Source organism: Dendrobium catenatum, unplaced genomic scaffold (genome assembly GCF_001605985.2).
Source record: "Dendrobium catenatum unplaced genomic scaffold, ASM160598v2 fragScaff_scaffold_1305, whole genome shotgun sequence".
NCBI lineage: Eukaryota > Viridiplantae > Streptophyta > Magnoliopsida > Asparagales > Orchidaceae > Dendrobium > Dendrobium catenatum.
In genome coordinates this window covers 288,602-315,260 of record NW_021319767.1, presented here as the reverse complement: position 1 = coordinate 315,260, position 26,659 = coordinate 288,602, and the positions used below count along the sequence as shown (strand labels likewise).

Genomic DNA, 26,659 nt, shown 5'->3' with positions numbered 1-26,659 from the left:
TTACACTTGGATGGCAGTATTAGATAGATTAAAAACGGATGATGTGCTTTTTAAGAGAGGTATTGTTATTAATAACCCTCTTTGCTAGTTATGTTACAACAATTCTGAGACTATCACATCTTTTCTTTGAATGTGAATATTCATTCAATATCCTACTACGACTGATCCCGAAAATGCAAAATTTCCTATTAAGACCTAATGTCTCTCAGGCATTAGAGTTTATTAGTGGATTACCTGGGGAATACAAGGAAAAAAAATCGCATTCTTTTTACACTTAATGCAACTATATATCATATTTAGTGTGTAAGAAATAACAGAAGATTCAAATCTTCGGCAAAATGCTTTACTACTGTGTGATCTAACATAGAAAAAGTTGTGAAGTTCAAGATAGAGAAATGGAACAAGGGGAGTTGTCTCATTGAGAATCTATGATTGTGACACTTGCTAGATACGAAGTGGTGGACACGGTCACTGATTGGATGCTTCTTTTACTGTCCTATGACGGGCTAGCTGACGGTATTTCTAAGACAATATGGAATTTATTCTTTCGTCAGGCTATTTTCTCTCTTTAAATGCCTGAACTATGATGATAGCCTGACGATGGATCCTCTTAGACAGTCTTTGGGCAACCAGAGTATATGATCTCACAGACTACCTATTGGACTACCTGAGTTCAGTGCATCTTCAACTATATCTTTGGAGCAATTCACAGAAGCTCCATCTATCGTTTTGAGTTCTACTATTTTCTTCTTTCTATTTTAGTTCTTCCTTAATTTGTTTTCTTATCATGGTTGGTTATTCTGTATTTTATGTTTGTTATTTTGTAAATTATTTCTGATTAATAAAAAAGGGCATAGTCCATAATTTTCCAAAAAAAAAAAAGCTTGCTATAATAATTAATGGACCTTTTCCCTCTCGTTTCTAATACTTATTAATGATGAATTATTTTCAATTAATGGGAATCCTAACACCTATGATTTCATATTGAAAAATATAATTAAAATTCTTGTAAGTTTTCAACATAATAAACAAAGCAAATGCAAGATAGCCAGAAGTCTGAAATTTACGATAAATTATTTTGTGTGAATTCCAGACGTAACTCTATGGGCAGACTCCAATATAGTATCGTCACGTGGAGGCTCGACAACCTAGTCGTACACAACATCAATACACAACATCAGTATATAATGGTACACAATATCGATACATGTCAACAATACACAGCGGTACATAACAGTTATAGTGGTACACAACGGGACATGGTGGTACTCAGCGGCACATAGAGGCACTCAGCAGCGGTACATAGTGGTACATAGCAATATATATACAGCTGCGGTGTACAATAACAATACACAGTAGTACACAACAAAAATTCACAGTAATAATACACATCAATATTACATAGCAATATAGGTTTTATCTAAACTTGTACACTGAATCAAAACTCTAAACTTGTGCAGAGCAATAAAACTTCGAAGGATCAAAAAAGATTTGAACGATGCACCCTAAACCATTAAAATATCTATATTTATAGAAAAATAGTAAAACCTCTTCACACTTTAAAATTTATCGGTAATATCCCCGACTTATCTCCTATGGTTCGCTGCAGTAAGTTTTCTAGACTTTTTGCGTAATGCCTTCCATATCATCGGAGAATTTAACGTCCTTCAAACCGGTTTCAATCTTCATAGCCTCTTTCTGTTTTTTCATTCTCAACTTTCTTCTGAGGAGAAATCACATGTCAGGTGGCAAAAATAGTCATTCAAAATCCTAAACCCTAGATATTAAGGCGCTTATGCGAGGTTCTTTTTAACAAAACTTAAATTTTTGCATCTAGATCAAGTTGGGTCGTCGGGCTGCGCGGAAAATTAGAAAACACGTGATAAATATTATAATTTCATCGTATAGGGTCGTTGGATAATTTGGCCGCAACGTGACAGTATTGTATTAGAGTCTAGACGTAGCACTACGTAATATCCACATAAAATGATTTCACCTCATGGAGAATCCAGATGCGGAGTCCCCTGGTTGTTTCATCGAGGTAACATCTTTCTCATGCATTGCCTTGTATCAATTAAAAAGCTTCCTGTGTGTTATGCGAGATATATGATTTGTATATTGCTTTTGCTCTATCTGAGTACCTATTTTCCTAAAAAGAAAAGCAATAATGAAGAATGATTGCAGAGAATCTTTAATTGTCATTATTGGGATAGGTGTGAGAAGGCAAAAGGGTAAGAAATAAATTAGAGATTAGATAGAGATGATGAGGATCAGAGGATGAACGTAAAATAACACTTATGTCTTTTTTTTATTTTTCGATGCAGTGAATCATTTGTTAAAAAAGGCTTAGATAGTTTTCTATCATTCGTTAAAAAAGGGCTTAAAAAGTTTTCATATCATCCTATGGGATCTAATCTTAACATATCTACGATGAAACGTACGTAAATAGTGAAAAGAAATTAAATAATTGTTCTTTATTTAATTAGTTACAAATTTTCTAACAATGCTTATTAATATAATTTTCACAGATTTTAAGATTTAGATAAAACATTTTTTTACTTTCTATTAATATTTAAAAATTATTTTGTTAGATTATCACAACTTTTTTGCTTCAATAGTTTAGAGTCATACCAATTTTTAAGAATCATGAAATATAGGTTCTCTTACATTTAAATTAGTAGAATTAATTAATATTATATTTATTTCGACACTTTAATATATGTTTTTTAATGTTATAATTTTATTAACCATGTTTTTATTCAACTTAAGATATGAAGAGGTACTTTAAAAGAAAAATCGTCTATGTTGATTCCAAGCCCGGATGAAAAAGATCCAATTTTTTTTTTATCTTCAATAATTTGTGCCCTCACAATTAAAAAAAAAAACACAAAATACTGAATCTTCCCACGTGTGCATGACTTTATTTTCCTAGACATCTCTCTCCTGTTTTTGCATCTCAAGCGATGGAGCAACGCCTTCGGCTACCTCATCTTCTTCGTGACTCGAGACGACAAAATGAATTCCGTCATTCTCTTCATCTTCTTCACCCTTACACGACTTCCCAAGCAAAGGAACCGAAATTCGTTGGTTAGTCATGGCACATCGACGCATTCTATTTCACGAACATATAACATTTGAGTGATTTCATGCTATGCCGAGGCATTGCGAGATCGCCATGTGAAACATTGAGTTTTAAACTATAGGCATAATGTGTGTAGGTTTGTCATTGCTCCCTTTGCATTCGCTCAGATTTGATTTTGGCATGTGAACGGGTCAACAGAGATTAGAGATATTCTATGAAGAAAACTTTCTTAACAATCTCTCATTTCTTTCCTTCAAGCTTTCAAAAAATTTTGATAGATTATGTGAGTGAGGTTATACTAATTGGTTGTTCTTAAATCATATTCTTATCCTTTATTAAGTTTAGAGCTTATTGAACTTGTGATTATATATTATCCGTGTGTCTAAAAATTAGTGTACTTTCCAAGTAGAAAAGTAGCGTAAGATTTTTCAATTACCCATGAAAGATAGAAGCCTCTACACCTTGTTTGGACGAGAAGGAGAGTGATTGTGAAATGCGTATATGTAGACAAGTAGACTCAACCACTATAAATTGCTAAACCCTAAATCAAATTGGTCCGTCTTGCGACTTATCGAGCCTCAATCATGGACGAATAAAAGTAGTAGACTACCTAATACTATGGGTGTCTTCTAAACTAGGTGAACTAAGCCATTTCACAATCAGCATGTTTTATAGCCTAATTTAAGCTTAACAATTGACTTAGCTAATCTGATTTAAATAAATGAGTGGATGGTTAATTCTCCTATAATTTACTACATTCAAGCATAAATATAAAGATCTCCTTTCTCATGTCCTCAATGCATCACATAAAGAAAAAAAAATGAAAACAGTATATGACTGTGCAGTACTGAGTTCTATCACAGTGATGAGAGCGTATAGCTCCTAGAAACATTAATAACTTCTGAGAGAAATTTGTTGTGAAACTGAAGATTTGCAGATACATCGTATTGCAATGGACGTGCAGGTCTTTGTTTAATTTAGGCATATGATACATAAAGACATTAGCCATATATATATATATGCTATTATATCACATAAAAATATATTATGTGCATACATCGGACGGTCCGGATACCGACTAGAATGCGTCACATCACTCAATACACAACACCGGTACTGAGCAAAAAAGTAACGTGGTGCGTTCTGATTGGCCTCCGGACGATGTCTGATGTCCGCATAGAATAATTTATACAAAAATATTACTGTTACTCATGTCAAGTGAGAGGGAATGCTTTACCCCATCACCTTGATGAGCTCATATATCAGATCACCTCTCAAAAGCTTTCAGAGGATCCTTTGGGTCAATTTCACTAAAGGGAGGAAGATCAACAGGCAGGGTATCCACACTTATACCGCTTTCTTCAAGCTTCTTCACCACCTCTTCAAATAATATCTTATTCCCTGGAGCCGTGAAATGCAGCCCATCCCTACAAATTCAATGAAATAGGCTCTTCTTTAAATATGAAATTGCAGCAGAATTTACAGCTACCTCACATCGGAGGAAGAAAGAGCCGTTATCCAATAAAAGCAACAAAATCAAACGAGTAAAAAGTAGGACAATATATAACCTGTAATAGCAGAAACATGTAACAGTCCTCAGCCCAGTTTATCGTAGGATACATTGATAGTTTTTTGAATAGCAAGATATTTATCGAATTACAATATGGGCTCATTTATTTTACAAGAAAATGATAAAAGTAATTATAATTATTCTTTGCAAGACAAAATGCTGTCATGTAAAATAGAAAAGAGTTGCCAAGTGACTTCAAAAAAATCCATTAAACCCTGAGATAAATATAAAAAAGGACATAAAGCTTTGTTTGGATTTACGGAAATGAAGGAGATGAAATAAATGTTCAAATAATTTTTTAAGTTAAGTGTGCAGAGATGAGAGATGAGGATGCTGAAGTGGATGAGTGGCTTTACTCTTAAAGATATAATACGAAATGAGCATATATGTGAAAAGGTTGGAGTAGCTCCAGTGAAAGATAAGATTAGAGAGAGTCTCCTTAGATGGTTTGGTCACATAAAACGACAACCTTACAATGACCCGGTTAGTGAAGTGGATGAGTGGCTTTACTCTTAAAGATATAATACGAAATGAGCATATATGTGAAAAGGTTGGAGTAGCTCCAGTGAAAGATAAGATTAGAGAGAGTCTCCTTAGATGGTTTGGTCACATAAAACGACAACCTTCCAATGATCCGGTTAGGAAAATAGATGTATTAGATTTGACTTATATTAAGAAAGGTAGAGGAAGACCTAAAAAGACTTGGTTAGATAATATTAGAAATGACCTTTCTTTATTAGATGTAGATGAGAATTTGATCCTTAACAGAACACAATGGAGAAAAATGATTCATGTAGCTGACCTCACATAGTGGAATAAAGGCTTGTTGTTGTTGTTATAGATGTACGCTCATGGACTAGACCTTTTTTAAGGATTTTTTTTCTTTCGCCGAAATTTTGTGCATCAAAACACAGCCTAGAGCTCATAAACCGGCCTTGACCAAAATGGCCGACATTAATCATACATGTTGTGGATTTGTTTCTCTAATAAACTGGCATGACCAGCGCCGCTGATAATTTTCAAAAGTTCAATATACTTCTGTTGAAAACAAAATGGAAAATCCATTCAAAACATTCTGTATGGCTCTTTTGCCCCTTCAATCAACAATTGAAAAAATTAGAAGATTCAAATATACAAATGTGTGATAGCAAAAACTGAATGCAGAGATATCACGAAGAGCAAAGCATGATGAAACTACAAACAAACACAAAAGAGACGAGGATAAAGCAATACAAGTTCATCTACAAACAAGTATATACATATAGGATGGGAGAGAGGATTTGATTATGTAAGCCACAAACATGGCGTGCATAATGAAGTAACACTTATCAACCCTTCTTAGATCCATGCTCAAGAAAGAAAACCCTAAAAACCTTTAATGTATAAGATGATTATTTCTCACCAAGAAGAAATCAACTAGAACTCTAGTTGAAGCCGCCCGTCAATGCCAAAATTCTATAACCGCCATACCCACTAAGAGAGAATCCAAGTAGAGATATATTCTTCTCTTTATCAACTACAAATTACCTAACTTGAAGATAGGTCTTGCACACAAAAGGAACATATCTTTGGATTTAGTCTTACAAAAGATAGGTGAAAAATATAATAATGCAGAAATACTAATTCATTGGCCCTAACATAAATGCATAAATTTTTGGGATTAAAAATGAGTTTGTGATATGGTTATTCCTAAACCGCCCAAACCGGCCCCGCTTGGGCCGATTCATGTATACAGGAGGCGGGCTAAGCCGCCTCCTTCCGTGGGGATTGAGGGGCACACTTTGGGCGTGATATAGAGAAAGGGAAATGGGGTGGGCAGCAATTAGAGAAATCCTTTTGAATTGGATTTGAATTTGATTTATTCTAGGAAAACTTTAATTGGCTTTGTATTAGGAAGTATGTATTAAAAGGAAGAAGAAGGCTAGTGTTAGGGTCATACATGATTATTGTTTCTCTTGAAGTTCTCTTTGGTGTCCTAAGCTCCAGGTTTCTCATCTAGAGAATGGGAGAGAACGATCCTCCTCTCAAATTGAGGATCAATTGTATCTATGTTTCGTTCTTGCTTCGCTTTGATTTCTATAAAATTATCTGCTAATTTTGATTGCTTCCAACCAAATTCTTCTATTTTTCTTGCTGATTTTATCAAATATTTTTAGGTTTGCTTGCCAACTCAAGTATTCCCATTAGGGTTACTTGCGAACTCAAGTATTTCCTATCAAATTGGTATCAAAGCAAGTCTTGGGACCGGTAAAAGGCTATTTCTGGTGAATTCCAGTAGCTGGTTTTGAAACGGAAAAAGGGAAAGTTGCTGTTTTTGGAGACCCAAATTCAGAAAGTTTGAATTTACAAAAATCCGGATAGAGATGGCGGCAAAGAAAGTGGATGCGCTGGAAGAGAGACTTGAAGGAGAGATAAATCACATCAAGGAAACAGTGGAGGAAAGAATTTCTTCCATGGAAGGGTAAGTGGCCGATTTGCGGTACATGCTGAAAAAAGTTGTTAGAATTTCAAACCCAAATGGCGGCGTCCTAGGCGAGAGGACTGGAAGTGAAAAACAAAAACTTTGAAATTCGTAGGGAGGAAGATGAGGTGGAAATTGTGGAATGAGAAAGAAGAAGACCCCATCTAGAGCCTTTCCAGAGGAAGGAAAGGGGAGGTAGATATGGGGAATGCCATGATGGATATTATGGTTGCCAATGTGCTGATTTTGAAGAAAGAAGAGGGGAATTCAAAGGGGGTTTGGGCTATGATAGGGCAAGAGAAGACCAGGAGACATGGAGAGGGCCCAGCACTTGGGAGAGGGGAGGCTATGGAGAAATAAGGGAGAATGGTGGAGATCAAAAGGTGAGGAAATTGAAGATGCCCATATTCGAAGAGGAGGATGCTTATGGGTGGATTTATAATGTGGAAAGGTATTTTGTCGTCAATGGCATGACAGAGGATGAGAAATTGACAGCAGCAAGCTTATGCTTGGAAGGGGAAGGCGCTGCCATGGTACCAGTGGGAGAGCTGCAAACGATGTCAGTATGAACCCCAATGATGTTAGATAGGGAGGCCATCAAGGAGGAGTGCTAGGGATGACGAGTTGGGCAGGATCAAGGCAAATTAATAAAGGAAGGGAGTAGCCACCCGGGATACTCATTGGAGGGGGAGAGACTGCTGTACTAGGGGAGGTTTGTAATATCCAGGACATCAGTCCACATTCCAGACCTGCCTCAGGAGTTCCATGGGAGTGTAGTTAGAGGTCACTCAGGGGTGCAAAAAACCTACAGAAGGCTGGCGACAAAGCTATTGGAAGGGGATGCATAAGGATATGAAGGAGATGGTAGCCAGATGTGAGGTTTGTCAAAGGAACAAGTATTTGGCTATGTCACCAGGAAGACTGTTACATTAATTGGCCTTACCAGGATGAGTATGGGAGGAGTTATCTATGGACTTCATAGATGAGCTTCCCCGCTCTGAGGGCTCATAGTGATCTTGGTTGTGGTGGATAGATTGAGCAAGTATGCTCATTTTATTCCCCTACGACATCCGTACCAAGGTATAAATATGCGAATTATAAGCCTCGAGGCGGATTGAGTAAGCCTCATGGATGAAGAATTGCGTAAATGCAAATTTAAGTATTCTAGCAGGTACATAACATTAAGAGTCTATGATACAATAAAAACATCTAAATGAGAAACGAACTTAGTGAAAAATAATAAAACAGATGCAATATATGCATCTCATAACATAATTCAAAGTACAAAACTACAAATTGAAGTCTATCAGAATTTTCAAAGTACAAATAAAAAAGAACATTTAAAATCCAATCATGTCCCATCACTAAATGGGTCTTCAAGGGAGGAATCTTCAACTTCAATTGTATCTATGAATGCCAAATCTTCATCATCTTCAATGTTATCCACTTTATTCTTCTCTGTTCAATAATAATAATTAGTGTGTTGTTAATTGCATATATTTTAAATGTAATAGCACATAAAAAATTATGAGATACTTTTGTTTGCTTGTTATGCTGTAGTACTAGTGGATGTGTGTGGTGTGATAATAGTGGATGTGATCGCTTGATCTACTTTGTCCCTCAAGACATCCACACTTAGATCATCTAGCTGCAAAATCAAACCAAAAATCTCAAAAAATTTTAAACCCTGGATTTTCTATAAGTTGAAAAATCAAACCTTTAATTTGAAAAAAAAAAATAAAACTAAAACCGGTAGCAGAGATGTCGTAGAGGGCAGCCAGACACATGATGCTCACCGATGTGAGGTGGCGCCGTCGGGAGAGGCAGCGGGAAGGTCGGCCGAGGGACGCTAGGGCGGGGTCAGGTCGGCCGAAGGAACTAGGGAGGAATGAGAGGGGCATTTGATTAGGCACTTCAGTGAGTGGGACCCATTTTCTTGAGGCGTACGCCTCTCTTGTTATTACACAATTGCGCCTATGAGGCGCGACGCCTCTCCTGGTCCCATAATTGTTTAAGCAATAAGGCGCCTGGGAGTGAAATTGCATAGAGGCATGCCTCTAATTACGCAATTTTAAACTATGAGACGTACACAACAGTGACAGTAACATTAGCCTTCATCAGGGAGACTGTTAGGTAACATGGAATAATTGAGGTGATAGTATCTGACAGGGATAAAATGTTCCTTAGTCATTTCTGGAGGGAGTTGTTCAGACTACAGGTGACCGTGTTGAAAAGGATCACCGCCTACCACCCACAGAAGGATGGCCAAACAAAAGTGGTCAACAGGAGCTTGAAGACCTACCTCAGATGCTTTGTGTCAGAGACACCCAGGTTATGGGTCAACTGGTTATCATGGACTAAGTATTGGTACAATAACTCGTATCATTCTTCTTCTCAGATGACCCCGTTCAAGGTGTTGTACGGAAGGGATCCACCCCACTTGGTGCACTTCCGCAATAGCAGTACTCCAGTTTCTTCAAGGTACTTTGGACCTTATGAAGTATTGGAGAAGATTGGGGTGGTAGCATATCGACTGAATATACCACCAACGGTGACCCTACATCCGATTTTTCATGCATCTCAATTGAGAAGGACCATTAGACAGTATAATGTTAGCTCAAAGTTACCGATGACACTCACGAAGGACTTAAAGTTGATTTTGGAACCCTTAGAGTTGATGGGAGTTCGTCTCTCACATAGAGACTTAAGCTTTTAGGTTGAAAGCGGGTTTGACCTTTGGCATATGCGATACATGTTTGACCCACCTTAAGTTCACCCCCAACCCTTATTTCCAAAGTTTGGTTTGCAAAACCTATAAGAGAGATCACAAAGATAAAGAAGTGTTTCCCTCCACATGCAAATTGAGAAAGGATGTATCATATGATCATAGGGCAACAACAGACAAATCGAGGAGAAATTTAAACCACACATGAAATTAGGTACAAGCATCGATCCTACTAACTGTCATGATTATCAAGATGAGTATTCAAATTGAGAGAAAGGAGGTGCTAATTCTCATTACATTTCGTAATTTTCACTTCACAATCTAAAATCTAAACCAACCAATTCTAAAAGGAATAAATCGGATATATTCAATTATTTAACAATTCTACCTCAACTCACAATTATGGCAATAACCAGGATTCCCTCTCTTATTCATCCTCTCTAAGTCAAGCACTTTGTACTCCTAAACCTTGAAGGGTAAGCTTAGCATGTACAATATCATCAGATTATGCTCGAGTCAAACACCCACAAGAGATCTCCAAAGCATATCTATTATACACAAAGATGGATCCATAAATGCTAGAAGTGCTGTTGCCGCAAAATCTTCATAACTCTTAAGTGAATGTTTCCTCGTCTAGAATGTAGCAATAGTACAACTTGACACTCGGACTGAGTGTAACACAAACACCTTTCATCTAATCACCTCCTGAAGTCTTCACATCACATCATGCAAAATTTTGCTTCATAACATTTCATGTAGCCAAGCATCCAACTATTTTTGACTCCCTTAAATTTGATGCTCTAACATGAACCAAAAATACTTTTTAGTTGTTTTCATGAAGAATTCTATAAAACATAGTTCGATAGATGAAAGAATAATGGTTCACTAATGTGAATCTCCTAAATAAAAAGAAGTTAAACTCTTAAACATAGAGGTATTTTTTGGTATATGATAGGAAATACTTGAGTTCGCAAGCAACCCTAAGGGAAATACTTTTTTTTTTTAATTTTTGCTTTTTTTATCTAAGGGAAATACTTGAGTTCACAAGCAATCCTAATAATAATCGGTAAAAACAACGGGGAAACACAAGAACTTTGATGCACAAAACTCTCCAAAACAGTATATTGCACTATAGGAAGAAAAACAAGACAAAAACAAAGCAAAGATACAAGTGATCCTCAATTCGAGAGGAGGATCGTACTCTCCCAAACTCTAGACAAGGAATCTAGAGCCCAAGACACCCAAACAGCTACAAGAGAAACCAATCTAAGCATGCCTTCACCCTTCCCCTTCCTACCTATTTATAATCCTTAGCCCTACCCCAAACCACCCCTCCCCTTGCCTAAAATACATTTTTTTTTAAATTAATTCAAATAAACATGGCCCCCTATGCTAGGCGGCAACTCAAGGGAGGCGGTTTGAACCGCCTCCTATAAACCATTATTGCCGGCCCAGGTTGGGCCGGCTGGGCCAGTTTTAGATGACCAACCTCTCAAAGGTCAGTTCTGGATGAACTGACTTAACAATACCGCCTTCTCAAAGAACCACCTTGTCCTCAAGGTGGAAGGAAGGAAACTGATGCTTTACCCATTAATAAGGTTCCCAGGTCGCCTCATAATCTGGGAGATCCTTCCATTTGATTAACACTTCCTTTATCCCTCCCCTCTCCCTAACGCACCCCTTGTAACTCACAGGGTTTCAAAATCACTTCTAAGTCTTATGTAAAAGTGACTGGTAACTCGGATCCGGCTGAACAATGTCCAATAGCTCTTTTCAGCTAAGACACATGAAAAATTGGGTGTCTAGTTGTTGTTGGTGGTAGCTTCAGCCAATACGCTACTGCCCTAATTTTCTCCAATACTTCATAAGGTCCAAAGTATCTTGGAGCGAGCTTCTCATTCCTTCTGTTGGCCAATGTCTTCTGTCGGTAGGGTCGGAGTTTTAAGAAGATCTCCCCAACTTCGAACTGGACGTCCTTCCTATGTCCATCAGCTTGTTGTTTTATAAACTGTTGAGCTCTCAGAAGGTGTTTCTTTAGATCTTATAACATTCTGTCTCTTTCCTTTAAGTATTCCTCTACTGAAGATACGGGAGTGCTTCTACTCCCAAAGGGCACCAAGTAAGGATGATCCCTTCCGTACAACACCTTGAACGAGATCATCTGAGAAGCAAAATAATAAGAGGTGTTGTACCAATATTCTGCCCATCACATCCATTTGGCCCATAGGTTAGGTTTCTCCGACACGAAGCACCTCAGATAGGTCTCCAAGCTCCTGTAAACCACTTATGTTTGGCCATCTGTATGTGAGTGATAGGCAGTACTCCTCTTTAGAACTATTTCCTGTAATCTGAACAACTTCCTCTAGAAATGGCTGATGAATACCTTGTCTCTACCTGATATTATTGCTTCTGGCACTCCATGTAATCTGACTATCTCCGTGATGAAAGTTGCTGCCACTATAATTGCAGTGTAAGGGTGCCGTAAATGAATGAAGCGTGCATACTTGCTGATTCTGTCCACCACTATCATAATGAATGTGAATCCTTCTGATCTTGGGAGACCATCTATAAAATCCAGACACTTCCTCTCATACCCTGTTTAAAAGTGCCAAGGGTTGTAGCAGTCCTCCTAGAGCCATTACCATATATTTGTTTCTTTGGCACACTTCACACTTTGCCACCATTTTCTCAACGTCTTTGTACATCCCCTTCCAATAAAGCTCGGATGCCAGTCTTCTATAAGTCTTCTAGACCCCTAAATGTCCTCCAATTGCACTGCCGTGGAACTCCTGCAATAAGTGGGAAATGTATATGAAGTTTTATGGCATCACAAACCTCCCTTTATCCAAGAGTCTTCCCCCTTCAAGATGGTACCCCATGTGGCTATTCTCACCTTTCATCAAATCTTCAAATATTTTTCAATTCCTCATTCTGCATAATCTCTTCCTTGATGGCCCCCCAGTCTACCATCAGTGGTACTGAAAAATCCAACTTTTGAAGCTCTCTCATACATTTGGATAAAGCACTGCTGCTTTATTTTCTAAGCCCGACGTGTACTAGATTTCAAAATCATAGCCTAGTAGCTTGGACAACCACCTCTGATGCTCCAACAGGTACTTTAAACTCCTTTCATCTGTCTGGTCTATGAAATGCCTCCCCAATAGGTACGGGCGCCATTTATAAATAGTCAAAACAATGGCCATCAGCTCCCTCTCATATACCGACTTTAGTCTAGCCCTGATTGACAACACCTGACTGAAATATGCTATAGGTTGGTGATTTTGCATCAATACTACCCCTAACCCATATCCTGACACATCCGTCTCTACTACGAAGACTTGACTAAAGTCCGGAAGAGCTAAAACTTGATCTGTAGTCATGACTTTCTTTAATTTCTCAAAAGCCTAAGTGGTTGCCTCTCCCCATAAAAATTTGTCCTTCAATTGCTCGGTCATAAGCCAAGCTAAGATTTTGTACCCACTCACAAATCTCCTATAGTACCCTGTCAACCCTACAAACCCTCTCAGCTCCCTTAGGTTCCTAGGCATAGGACATTTCTACATTGCCTTAATTTTTGTTTTGTCAGCCCCCACTCCTTCCTGGGATACTATATGTCCCAAGTACTCCGCACTAGATTAGGAGAAACTGCACTTCTTTATGTTGGCCCTCAACTGATGTTCCTATAAAAAGAAATATCTATCCTCAAGTGCTTCAGATATCCTCCTCAGTCTTGCTGTACACCAGGATGTCTTCAAAAAACACCAGAACAAATTTCTTAAGATACTGCTTGAATACTATGTTCATCAAGTACTGAAAAGTACCGAGGGCATTAGTAAGCCCAAACAGCACCACCAGAAACTCATAATATCCTTCATGTGTTCTGAAGGCTATCGTCAAAATGTCTGCCTCGCTCATCCTAATCTGATGGTACCCATATTTCAAATCCAGCTTGGAAAACATGACTGGCCCATACAATACATATAAGAGCTCATCAATTACCGGAATAGGGAACTTATTAGGCATTGTCCCCTTATTCAAAGCTCTGTAGTCCACACAGAACCGTCGGCTCCCATCCTTTTTCTTAACCAATATAACTTGGCTAGAGAAAGGGCTCATACTTGGCCTGATAATTCCGGCCTCCAGCATCTTCAGGATCAGCTTCTCAATTTCATTCTTTTGAATTTGAGGGTAGTGATAGGGACGAACATTGATCGACAACACCCCATCCTTCAGAGTAATGGCATGCTCTGATTCCCTCTATGGTGGTAGGCCCTGGGGAGGTTGAAAGACCTCGCTGTAATGTTGTATAAGTGGTTGTACTAAACAAGGAATGTTATCCTCCTCTTCCAATCTTACTCCCTCCAAGAGATGTAACTCTGACAAATATCCTCCTCCCACCTCATCTATGGTTTTAATCAAGGACTTGAGAGATACTCCAGTCTTTGATAGCCCTGCATCACCCTAAATCACCACTCGCTCCCCTCCCCCACCACCAATTCCATCCTCAAAACCCCCCAATTGACATTGGTCTCTCCCAAGATCTGTAACCACTGCATTCCCAAAACCACATTGGTGCTTCCCAATTCCAAGAGAAGAAAGTCCTTCCCCACCTGTATCCCCTGAATGGTCAACATCACTCCCCTAAAAAATCCTTTACCCATTTCCAACTTTCCCGAACCCATCATCACCCCATACCCCACGGTATTCACTAATTTCACCCCAGTAAATCTACCATCTGGGTGGAGATGAAATTATGGATTGTCCCACTATCTATCGACACTACCACCTCCCTCGTGGCTATCTCTCCCTCCACCTTCATAGTGTGATTCAAGGTGAATCCCACTACTGGGGAGATTACTGCCACATCCAGATGCAACTTCTCCTCTTCCTCTATCTCTAACCTGCTTCCACCTCCCTCTTCAGCTTCCTCGTCATCACAGATGGTGATAACCTGGAGAGTTCGGTCCTTACACCTATGGCCCAACATGTACTTCTCATCGCATCTGAAACACAATCCTTTTTCCATTTTTTCTTGTACTTCCTTTTCAGTCAGCCTTTTGAAATTTTCCTCATTTCCCCCTCCTCCAGCTCTCTCCTTAGACACTTCCTTCGAACTCCCTGGTGATGCTACCTTGGGAGCTAAGACGGTGGTGGCCATCTGGTATGACCCTCCGGAACTTCTCCCCCTAGCCCCTTTCTCCAGCTGCCTCTGATCCTCAACCAATTGGGCTAGCTCCATGGCCTCCCGTAAGTCTCTGGGCCTCATCACCCTAATTGTTGCCTGTATATCTAATTTCAGCCCCTTCATAATGTTCCCTTCTAATACTGTCTCAGAGAGCCAGTCCAATATGCTAGCCAGGTACTCGAACTTGTCACGGTATTCTGCCATCTTCCCCTCCTATGTCAAGGAAAAAAATTCTTATAGAAGTCTCTTTCCTTCCGGTTCGGAAACATTCTAGTAAGCATTCTTTGAACTCCCTCCAGCTCCGGATGGGTTGCCTCATGTCTCACCATTAGTACCATGTTAGTGCCTTCCCCTCCAAACAGAGTCTAGCCGCCGTCAACTTTTCTTCCTCCGTCAACCCGTTGATGGCAAAATATCGTTCTACCTTGTAGATCTAGCCATGGCCATCCTCGCCCTCAAAGATAGGCATCTTCAGCTTTCTCACCTTCCGGTCACCCCAGTGGCTTTTGATTCCTCCATGACCTCCCATCCAATGCGGTGGAAGTGCTCCCCAGCTGTCACAATCTTTCCTCCGACAATCATAACCGTACCCTTCATCAACTTCCCCTCTTCTCCTTTCAGAATTAACACCTCGGTGGTGGAAATCTCATTTTCTCCCAACAAAATCAGCACCCTCCTTACGTAGCCCATTATTATCTCCTCCCTAGAAAGGGGTTCTAGAGGTGGCATGCCTCGAGGACCTCCACTTTCAAATTTTCCCTCCCCCTAAACGGGTTCGGATTCCCTCTTCTCCCATACCCGCCAGTGATCTCCCTTGCTTACGATGTCGCCGAATTAGTCTTCACTTCTAGTATTTTCTTCAACATCTCTTCCATCAAGGCGAACTTCCCCTCTACCTTTTCATTATTGGAAATAATCTGATTTTGGAAATCAGAAAATATCTCCTCCAAATATGAATTTAGTTACCCGATTTCGCCTTCCAATAGTTCAACTTTCTTTCCAGCCATCTTTCTTCCCAAGAATCCTAAGAAATCTTCTTCCGGATGCAAATAAACTGCTGAAATTTCAAAATTTCAGCCGCTGACGGTCCCAAGTCGATGCTCTAATACCAATTTGATAGGAAATACTTGAGTTCGCAAGCAAGCGTAAGGGAAATATGAGTTCGCAAGCAATCCTAACAATAATCGGTAAGAACAACGGGGAAACACAAGAACTTTGATGCACAAAACTCTCCAAAACAGTAGATTGCACTATAGGAAGAAAAACAAGACACTAATAAAGCAAAGATACAAGTGATCATCAATTCAAGAGGATGATCGTTCTCTCCCAATCTCTAGACAAGGAATCTAGAGCCCAAGACACCCAAAAAGCTACAAGAGAAACCAATCTAAGCATGCCTTCACCCTTCCCTTCATACCTATTTATAATCCTCATCCCTAGCCCAAACCGCCCCTCCCCTTGCCTAAAATACATTTTTTTAAAATTAATTTAAATAAGCATGGGCCCCTATGCTAGGCAGCAACTCAAGAGAGGTGGTTTGAACCGCCTCCTGTAAACCATTGCCAGCTCAGGTGGGGCCGGCTGGGTCAATTCGAAATGAACCGACCTCTCAAAGGTCGATTCTGAATGAAACGACCTATCAATATAATAGTTGAAATTTTATTAAGAAACTTCAATGTTAAGCATACTTATGAGAGAATAATCCTGGGATGAGTGATCTCCTGGGAAGTTATACCAATGGGACAAAACAATGAGGCAATTAGGCCAAAACAGACAATAATTCAATAGTTAAGAGTTTGGAGTATTATAAAATGGTATCAGAATAAAAACTCAACCGAAAGATGGGAGCTATGTTCCATATAGAATAGTGCTACATTATAGGGGTCTTTTCTTGAGCTTTATATGGGATAAAATTAGGGGTGTCAATTTCGGGTCACAAGTCGGGTTCGGGCCAAACCCGGAACTGACCCGACACTATATGGGTCAACCTAAAACCGACCTTTTTTTGCAAACGGATGAGAAAATACAACCCGGTCCTGACCCGTCGGGTTGTCGGGTTGACATGGCCCGACCTGACCTGAATGGTGCCTCCAAAGCTTGGTTTATTAATCATAGAGGAGAGATCACTTAGATATAGTTTTTCATCTTCCCCTGGATGCAATCAAGAAGAGAAAGGATGCATGGTTCCAAAATTCAAATTGCACGTAAAATGACGCATGTTTAAATCTTGAGAAATCTCAAAATTCTTATGATAAGCACCTATAATGCACCGACACTTCTCCTCAAATAGCCATGCAGTGTCTGACACCGTATCCGACACGACATGCATCCCACACACCTCTAACCTGTGTTGGACACGTCGAAAATGTGTCTTATTAAAACAAAGTTAAATATAAATTGGACACACATGTCATAAATATTTTATAATTTGTTTAAAATATAATTTCTTGTATTTAAAGTTTTTATTTATTTAAAATATAAACATACATTTCTTATTTTCTATCCATAACACCAACTCAATCGCCCGCACTCAATATCTCATTCATCAAATATTCTCATTTTCATTTCTTTTTTGCGGCTCGCAACTTTGCTTCATAACAATGCCTGATGTCATTTCAAAATTGATGTCTGACGTCGTTACAATATCGACATTTTAAAACCATCTCAACATCAAAATCTAACATTGTTTTGACATTGATGCTCTATGCTAGCAATTTCTACACCCATAACATGACAGCTCATTTTTGTTCGACGTTGTCTTATCATAGATGACCGATGCCCTCTTGACATCGACACCTGATACTTACTACATAACATCGATGCCCAACTCGATATCATTATCGTCTCCTCTCTCGATGTCTGATACACGATATCGACGTCTGATTCTCGACATCCTAATATTAATCATTTTAAGCATAAATTTTAGTTAAATGACTTATTATTTCTCAATTATTTTAATATTATACTTATTCAATTTTTATATACTATTTTTAAAATATAAAATTATAATACCGCGTACAACCCGTGTCCGTATCCTATATTTTAATGATTGGCGTATCCCGTGTCACATTTGTATCGTCGTGTCCGTCTCTATGCATCATAGATAAGCACAAACAATGAGAGAGATGGGGCACCAATCCTCCTTCCAAGTCATAATTTCACTTAATAAGATAGAATCACAGCCCTTCAATTCAAATAAGAATATTTGGGTATTCTTCAAAACACCTAGTCAAATATTTAACAGCATAAAATAAGCAAGCATTTTAATCCAATAAGGTTTAACCACCGTGATCTTTAGATTGCTTGTGGTTGAGTTCACAAAAGGCGACAGCAAAAAAAGAAGAGAGCTTGCCTGGCAAATTTATTGAAACCAGATTAACCTTGTTCCAACAATTTGGGGTTCTTTTTTGAATCCACCAATCAATGTTATCAAAGACTATATGAGACATTAACTCTAACTTTGCACAATTAATTTTGTAAAATTTCATGTTATCTTTAATCAACCCAAATTTCCATCTTATTCGTTTACATTAAGGGCCCATTTGAGATAACTTTTCACGGCTTTGTTTTGAAGAAAACTATCAAAATTATGTTTTGCAACAACTTTCATTCCACTATTAAAAAAAATTTCGTGTAGGTAAGGAAGTAGCTTTTTACAATCACATCTTCTTGAATGTGATAGTTGTAACAAAATGGTTATCTAAGTTTTTTAAATAAGAAAAAGTCTATATTACCCACAACTTAAAAAAAAACCAATTTTATTGATAATAATTCTACAACACCTTTCACTGACAACTATAACTGTCCTAAATGAACACTACAAGTGCATTTGTGATAGCTTCAGGCTATAGTATAACAAAGAGAAGTTGGTCATCTAATCCTATGCTTTCTGTAATCCGAGAGAATGTGCTCTCATCACGTCTTGCTCCATCAACTTCTGCGGATTTTTTTTCTTCATGTTACATTCCTTTTTTTTTTTTCTTGCATTAAAAAAACAACCTACTTCTCACGACAATATTTTTCATGTATGCTTTCACATGAAGATGTGTTCTTTAAATGACAAAATTGATCTTATTGCAGACTTTTCACCTATTTAACATACTGAAATTAGCTTTTGGTGATTAATTTGGTGTTTAACCGTTCACATGAAAATGTTCAATGTTGAAAAAATGCAGAGTTTTATACTAATAAGTCTATCATTATACTACAACAACAACAAGCCTTTATCCCACTATGTGGGGTAGGCTATATGAATCCTTTTTCTCCATTGTGTCATGTTAAAAGTCAAATTCTCATCTAAATCTAATAAAGAAATGTCATATCTAATATTTTCTAACCAAGTTTTTTAGGTCTACCTTTATCTTTCTTAACATAAGTCAAATCTAATACATTTACTTTCCTAACCGGGTCATCGGAAGGCCACCATTTTATATGACTAAACAATCTAAGGCGACTCTCTCTAATCTTATCTTCCACTAGAGCTACTCCAACCTTTTCACTAATAAATATATAATTATAATTTTATATAATTTAAATAAAATATTTGTTTAAAGTAGTAAGAGAGCTTGGATTATAAGGAATGTTCTATTTTTAGCATATATTTAAAAAAAAAACAATTTGATGATTATTAATTTATTCATAAGAATAATAACAAGAATAAGGGCATTTAGGTCATTTGATCATATACAACAATCTAGCTACGCAGAAAAAAAAAATACTTTCTTATCAATAAACAGGACCATGAAAGATTGATTTTTCAAGCAACAGTCTACAGCAGATTTACAACCAATTTACAAAAAAAAAAAATTCCTCACAAACAAAGTTTACTGGTCCATCTACCCGCCTAATTGAAGCATTTTATGCCTTCTATTTCACATTCTCAAACCCTTCATTTCTATTTCTACTACTTATCTTCAACGTGTCATTCACATAATTTTAGACGTGCTAGGAATTTAGAGAAAAGAAGATGCTCGGATAAAATAAGAAGAGATGAGTTGAAGTCAAAGGCATAGGATGATGGGAAGGTGAAAGGTTATACAGAAAATCACTCAAATTTTAAAGAAATGTCCTAGCTACAAAGAATGGAAAGTGCCAAGTCTCAACAAATATAAATGGAGAAGGGTCACCAAATCAACCAAAAAGGATGAGATAAGCACACTGATGAGTTTGGATAAGAACAATTACGAGGATGACCAGGTACCTTTCTGTAAATAGGAAGTATTCTTTACTAATTAAAGAAGCTACACCAAACAGCTAGGATAAGGGCCATAAGGCTAATGATTATGAATATGCTTATAGTTTATACTCTCTTTAAATCGTACCAGCATGAGAGGAAAAAGAATATGCTCAATAGGCATCCTTTCACTACACTGTATCTTAGCTAACATTTACCTTTTTCTTAATGAGTTATCCATTTATCCTATACAATGAGAACATTTCATTTGTTTTGACATTTAAGCCACAGAGAAGACGAGTTAGGATTGAATTTTCTTCAAGTTTTGACATTTAGGCCGCAGAGAATAGAAAGTTTTGTCGTTAACAGGCAAAGAGATAGTGATGTAGGACTATGCAAGGATGCAATATTTTGTTAGGAATTTGCACAACTCTTAAGTAGAAAACAACATTATACCAAAATAGTAGTTTCAAATAAAATCCCTAGTCTAACAGTGAAATTAGTAAGCACATGAATACACTCAAAACCCTACGTTTACTAAGCTTAGCAGGAGCAATGGAGAATCCTCCTTCGTGACTATAATCAAACATAAGATAAGGTTAGATTTAGGAAATATGTTGAAAGGGGAAAGTAGAATCTTTTGTCATGAAGTGGTGGAGATCCTTCACTCAACGTCTTTAAACTGCTCTTCGATTGCTTCTACCAAAGTATCTAGAATGCGCTCGATGTAATCCTCGACGGTGTGATCGACCCTTGTATTAACGTCAAAGAATGTGGATTGGATAATGTCTATGAAACCGTCTTCGTCGCAGGTGAGGCCTTATTCAGTCTCCGGATCCGCCATTCATAGATACTCGGTAGCAAAACTCCTCACAACTTGATGGTGCACTTGAATATTGTCGGAGAGAAAGAAGTTCTCTTATCACTTGAAGGAGGGAAGATCCATGCACGAAAATTTGAAATAAGTTTCATATTTTGTAAAGAGGGGAGAGGGATTTAGGATAGAAATTATCAAATCCTAAATTCCGGGAGAGAGTTAATGATGGAGAGATGGATTGGAAAGAGGGGCGGGTAAGAGAGAGGGGTCGGCAGCTGTAGTAGAGGATTGGAAAGACGGCCGGGTAAGAGAGAGGGGGGGCAGCTTGGCTATGCTTGCCGCCGGGTTTGTGTGATGTGGGTGGGAACGGGTGAGCAAAGGATGGGGGGGTTTTGGGTTGTAGGGAGGAAGTTTAAGTGGTGGAAGTAGAGGGGTTAGGGGTGGCCGGCGGCTAAGGGTGGAGGAAGGGGTCAAAGGGGAAGCCAAACAAAGTAAAGAACCACGAACCCGGCCGTCTCCAAGATTGGTGGGTGATGCGCGAATCTCCCTCTCCAAGGGATCTCTCTCCGAACTCTCAAACTCTCTCAAGAACTCCAAGAAAGAAGACAAAATTCTCAAATAATCATTCATTACCTCAAAAATAAAACATGGGGTTATAAATAGCCTAGTACATGAGACTCACGAAATAAAAGACGAAAATGCCCTCCGGGCTTACATACGACATCACTCACTAAAAGGGTACAACCGAAAAACAAATACACGATACTAAAAATAAGAGAATACATAAGTAAGAAAATAACGTAAATAAAAAATACAATGACTCGATCGTGGCCGTAGATCGGCGGCCATGCCTCTGATAAACCTTCCAATATCTGATGTCTCCATCAGATAGTTAACTCAGTTGTTCAATGATTAAAAAGAGAATTATGCGTGAAGTTTTGTATATGTATATGTATATATATATATATTTAATTTATTGACAACTGTCTTAATACCTTAAGAAAGACTTCTCCCAGCCAGAAAATTGCTGCATTTTGGACCAGATGTCAATCACTGGTATGTTAGACTCTGAAGCAACAGCTATGCATGCTTTTGCATAAGCACCAGCACTGTCATTGGTCCTCTCAGGCAAACCGGATGCGTCGTCCCCAAAAGGATTCCTGCATTTAATAGATTGCAATAAATGCTACATTACAAAGCAGGACAGTATATTTATTCTTTCAGGATTGTTTTATTTGTGTATTAGACATGAAGTATAAAATAATTAAACAAGAATGGGACCTTAGCAGTTCCTCAAAATTTAGCTTACTTATGCAAATAATGAAGAATGTTAACAATTCCATATTTTACCTCAAAGCTAGCATTTCAGAGGATACTTCTCTAGGTCACACTTTCAAAAAAATAAAGTGGAGTAAAGCATCTAGAATACCAATTGCTAAACCACTTAGTATTCAGCTCGAAAGCAAACTTAGACATAGATTTTAATGGGTGCTATGAATATAAGAGGCCAAACAAGCTAAATTTTGGCCCGGTACTAGTTCTATCCCCTGACCATGGTCTAATTCAAACATGTACAAGCACAAAAAATCAGTTTGTTTCGCTGTCTTGTTAGAATCTTGGATGCGTCTTGGACGTACAGTGGCATTTACCATTTAAATTTACAGGAAATATCTCCACCAAGCAGAGTATATTAAAATAGCAAAGGAGTATCTTTAGAAACACAACCAAATAATAAAAATGCCCAAGCTACCTAAATATTTCCAAACATTTCCAGATTTTCAGTTCCACTTGTGCATAATTTCAATGATTTAGAAAACAATACTATGTCAGAAACATGACGCTTTAGTAACATTAACCAAATTGCTCTTGCATTGCAGAGTAGAAAAAAGAATCCTCAGCAGCTCATGTACTTCCAGACCTACATAGGGATAACAGAAAAACATAAATTGGTTTCAAAGGAATGAAATTCATAACTCGTTGCTGCTTCCATCATGCGTGGAACAAAGACCACGTAGAAGCTTATTGCTATCTTCACTTGCAAGATTTTTTGAAGACGCTATCTTCTTCTAGTCCTATGCCTTGATGTTCCATGCTCAATCATGGTTACATTTTTTCTCATTTTTGTTGATATATATTTTTGCATTGATGCCTAAATCAGCTCTGATCGAGCTGATTCGAGCTCGACTGGGCTCGATCGACCGAGCATCGTCGAAGCAAAATTAAACTCAAACTAGACCTAAATTTCATCAAATTAAGTTCAATTTAATTAAATTAAACTTAAATTGATCTAGTCAACCCAAAATCGATCCAAATAGAACCCAGTCGAGCCTCATCAAGTCTAATTCGATGCCAATTCAGTCTAATTTTGTGAACTTGACTCGATTGGACTCAATCAGACCCGAATCGACCCAAATAGATTCGGATCGAGTCTGATTTAAGCTCATTCAGTCAAATTTGGGCTAATTTGGCTTACTAAATAAAAAATCTTGCTTTGTTTTCCATCAAATTCCGTAGAAGATTGTATCGAGTGGGATATTTCTCGTTTCACTATAGAGAGAGCAAGATAGGGGGGGGGGGGCGAATCCATTCGTTTTATTGAAGGATGATAGTGGGGGGGGGGGGGGCGAATCCATTTGTTTTATTGCTTCTCGTGTGTCCCTAAACAAGCGAGAGATAGAGGGAGCGGGAGGCAAGGAGCATTGATTTGGATTCCTGTGTCCATCTCGAGCAAAAACAAGAGAGGGAGAGGCGAGGGCATCATGCGTGAGGGATGTGGAACCAGAGATGAAGCTCTTGCTTGTGTGCGACATCCTGTGTGTGTCCATCCCAAGAAGAATAGAGAGGGATAGAGAGAGAAAGAGGTGGAGCTCCTGTGTGCATGCGTCCGACCCCGTCCAGTACAAAGACCCCAACTAGGTCTCGATCTGGGCATCGCCAACCACCGAACCCTCTCGGCCGCCAATCCTCATGGCTACTCCTATGATCCGAGGAGGAGCCCTCCTCGTTTGCTACCAATCTTCTCTTCCTCTTGAAAAATATGGAACAAAGAGCTACTGTTGTTCCCTTCTATTGCTGCTAAGAAGAAGTAGAAGGCCTCATCTCTCTCTCAAATCATCTACGGCGAGTTTGTAACAACGGAGGCGACATTCGGGAGCATCCAAACAGCAGCGAAAACTTCTGGAAGATCTTGGACAGCGTCTTTCTTCTTCAATCTCACCTTTTACCAGGCGAGTGGAGTGTAGTTGGTGTCGTGACAACCCGACGAGGTAAAATCCTTTGAAACTTAGTGAAAACTAGGTCCCTAAGCCCGTTGATGTGTGGTTGACGCTCCAAATGCGCGTCCCTAGAAAACCTTGCTTTTAACTTCCAAACCCAAAGAAATCCCTTGTATTTCGTTGTCCATTTGTTTAAGTCATGGAAATCAAGTGATTTCTCATTATTTTCTCTCATGTGAGAGCCCAAAAGGGATGGTAGCGATGCACCGCATCATTGGGCTGGTGTCTAATGTACTCTAGAATGGAGCAGCGATCGAGAGGCTGTCGCGGGATTTTGGCAGAAATCTCGGAACGGCGCTGCTGTACAGTGTCTCGGCGAGACTTCGGCAGGATTCACGGGATTTCAGTCCGAGGTTTGCGGGATATCCGTAATTTTGGGCAGCCGCTCGATGGATACAAGGTATGCAGATTTTTGATCTTTTGATTATTACATAGAGGTCAACAATCTAGCACCTACAACTAAACCCTAAGTTTAGGAGATTTCATTTAATGATAAATTAAATGTTGAGGTGTAGACTTTCACAATGTCGCATGCTATATTCTATCTCTTAGATTGATGTGTTATAACAAAATTAACACACAAATGTAGGAACTTGCATTAATCAAGAACTTGGGGATGTTTCCAAAAGCTTTGTTTGGATATGTGAAATGTGCTCAATACTGCTTGAAATAATATATTGGTGATTTTTTATAGGATTTTACATGAATCCCCAAAGATTTATTTTGTATATCCTAGAACAAGTTGTAAAGCTTATGGAAAGATTAACCAGCGACTAAACGCTCCACGTAAAATCACTAAAATTTGAGATGTTTGTTTGTGCTTCTAATGCATAAACATAGAAGAAAGTTCCCAAGCTACAACTCAATTGATTGCATGCACCTCTCTTTTAAAGCATAGATCATGACAAAAGTGATTTATAAATACAAAGAGCATGTATGTGTTGAAGCTTGTAAACTTTTACGAAATTTTGCAAATGTTTGGGGGTGAATTTAATCAATTTGGAATACACCTTATTTTGTGAGATTTCTCATTAAACCTGTAAGATCTATGTTGAAAATCCCACATAGAGGGCATAATTGATTAAGTTCATCTACAATATCTTGGATTATTGCATGTCTGAAGATTTACAAAATCACTAATATATTTATCAAATCTGCAAATGCTTGTAAAGCATGTTTGGAGTACTTTGACTTTCAAAAGATCATAGATAGTATCCCGTTACATATTGAGATTGGTAAACATATTTAATGCAATTTGCAAGTTGGCCGATTAAGTGTAATGACAAACAATTGAAGCATTTGAATATCTCCAAAAGAATAATGAACCTAATCATGCGTACTACTAGGTTTCTTCTAGATCATATCAATATCGATCTTTAAGATATTCTTAGAAGCCTTCAATCATCCAATCATGTCAAAATTGATTGGAACATTTTCTAAAGCCTCAAATGTGTTTTCATACCTTAATATGAGTCAAAATCACATTTCCTTGATCTCTTACTAGGATCACTAAGCCTCCAGATTTCATAATCAAAACAAAATTGGTTTAGAAATCTCTCCAAAGCATTAGGAAACCAACCTTCCCTCTCCAAATTGAGTCCAAAACACTCTAAAAGACATAGGGAAATTTCTTCCGAGTGCACATCTCCTTAATGTGTAATATTTTGGAGCATCCCCAAAGCTCCAAATGTTCAATTATATGATTCATCAAGATTTTAGGAACAAATCCTAAGTCTTCCTTTCATTTGCTAAGAACACAAAATTAGCAAATAAATATGTCTCCCCCCTCGTGAATAATGATTTGAGTTCCCTCAAACCTTCAAACATATCATTGCATGAGTTCTTCAACCTTAGGGCCAAGTCTTAAGTTTACTCTTTCATTTGTTAAGACATAAAATTAGCAAATGAACAATCCTCTATGCATGATGCTTGGAGTTTTCTCAAAACTCCATATGTTAGATTGTATGAACTATGGCATGCATTAGCAGCTCTCTAATGTATCCTCCTTTCCATGCATAACGGTTTGGAACACGTCAATGCTCCAAACATTTCATTAAATGGACCATATAACCGTAGGAACAAATCTTAGGTTGATGATTTGTTTGCTGATGCACCACAATCAACAAACAATAATCTCTCCTTCCTCAAGCATTGTATGTGGAACCTCCTCAAAGTTTCAAATGTTATATTACATAAGTCATAGGATCTTAGAACCAAATTTTAAGCCATCTATCCCTTGTTTGTTGAGACAAATCAATAAACAATCATCTATCCCTCCTTCATGCATGACTTTTAAAGTTTTCTAAAGGCTCCAAATATTCCATTTCCTGACTCCTAAAATGCCTTATGAGCTATCACCAACCATCTTAAT

The 26,659-nt window shown here is 38.2% G+C and overlaps 1 protein-coding gene across 1 annotated transcript in view; it reads right to left on the bottom strand.

Moving 5' to 3' along the window:
- Positions 1 to 3,930: 3,930 nt before the first annotated feature.
- Positions 3,931 to 26,659, bottom strand: part of LOC110094859 (GDSL esterase/lipase At5g45920) — a 43,329-nt gene continuing 20,600 nt past the window's right edge. Inside the window, exons 4-5 of the mRNA XM_020820192.2 lie at positions 22,009 to 22,173; positions 3,931 to 4,509 (exon numbers count right to left, since the gene is read on the bottom strand). Of these exons, the coding sequence (XP_020675851.1) occupies positions 4,350 to 4,509; positions 22,009 to 22,173 (325 nt within the window). The 3' untranslated portion in view covers positions 3,931 to 4,349. The remainder of the gene's footprint in view (positions 4,510 to 22,008; positions 22,174 to 26,659) is intronic.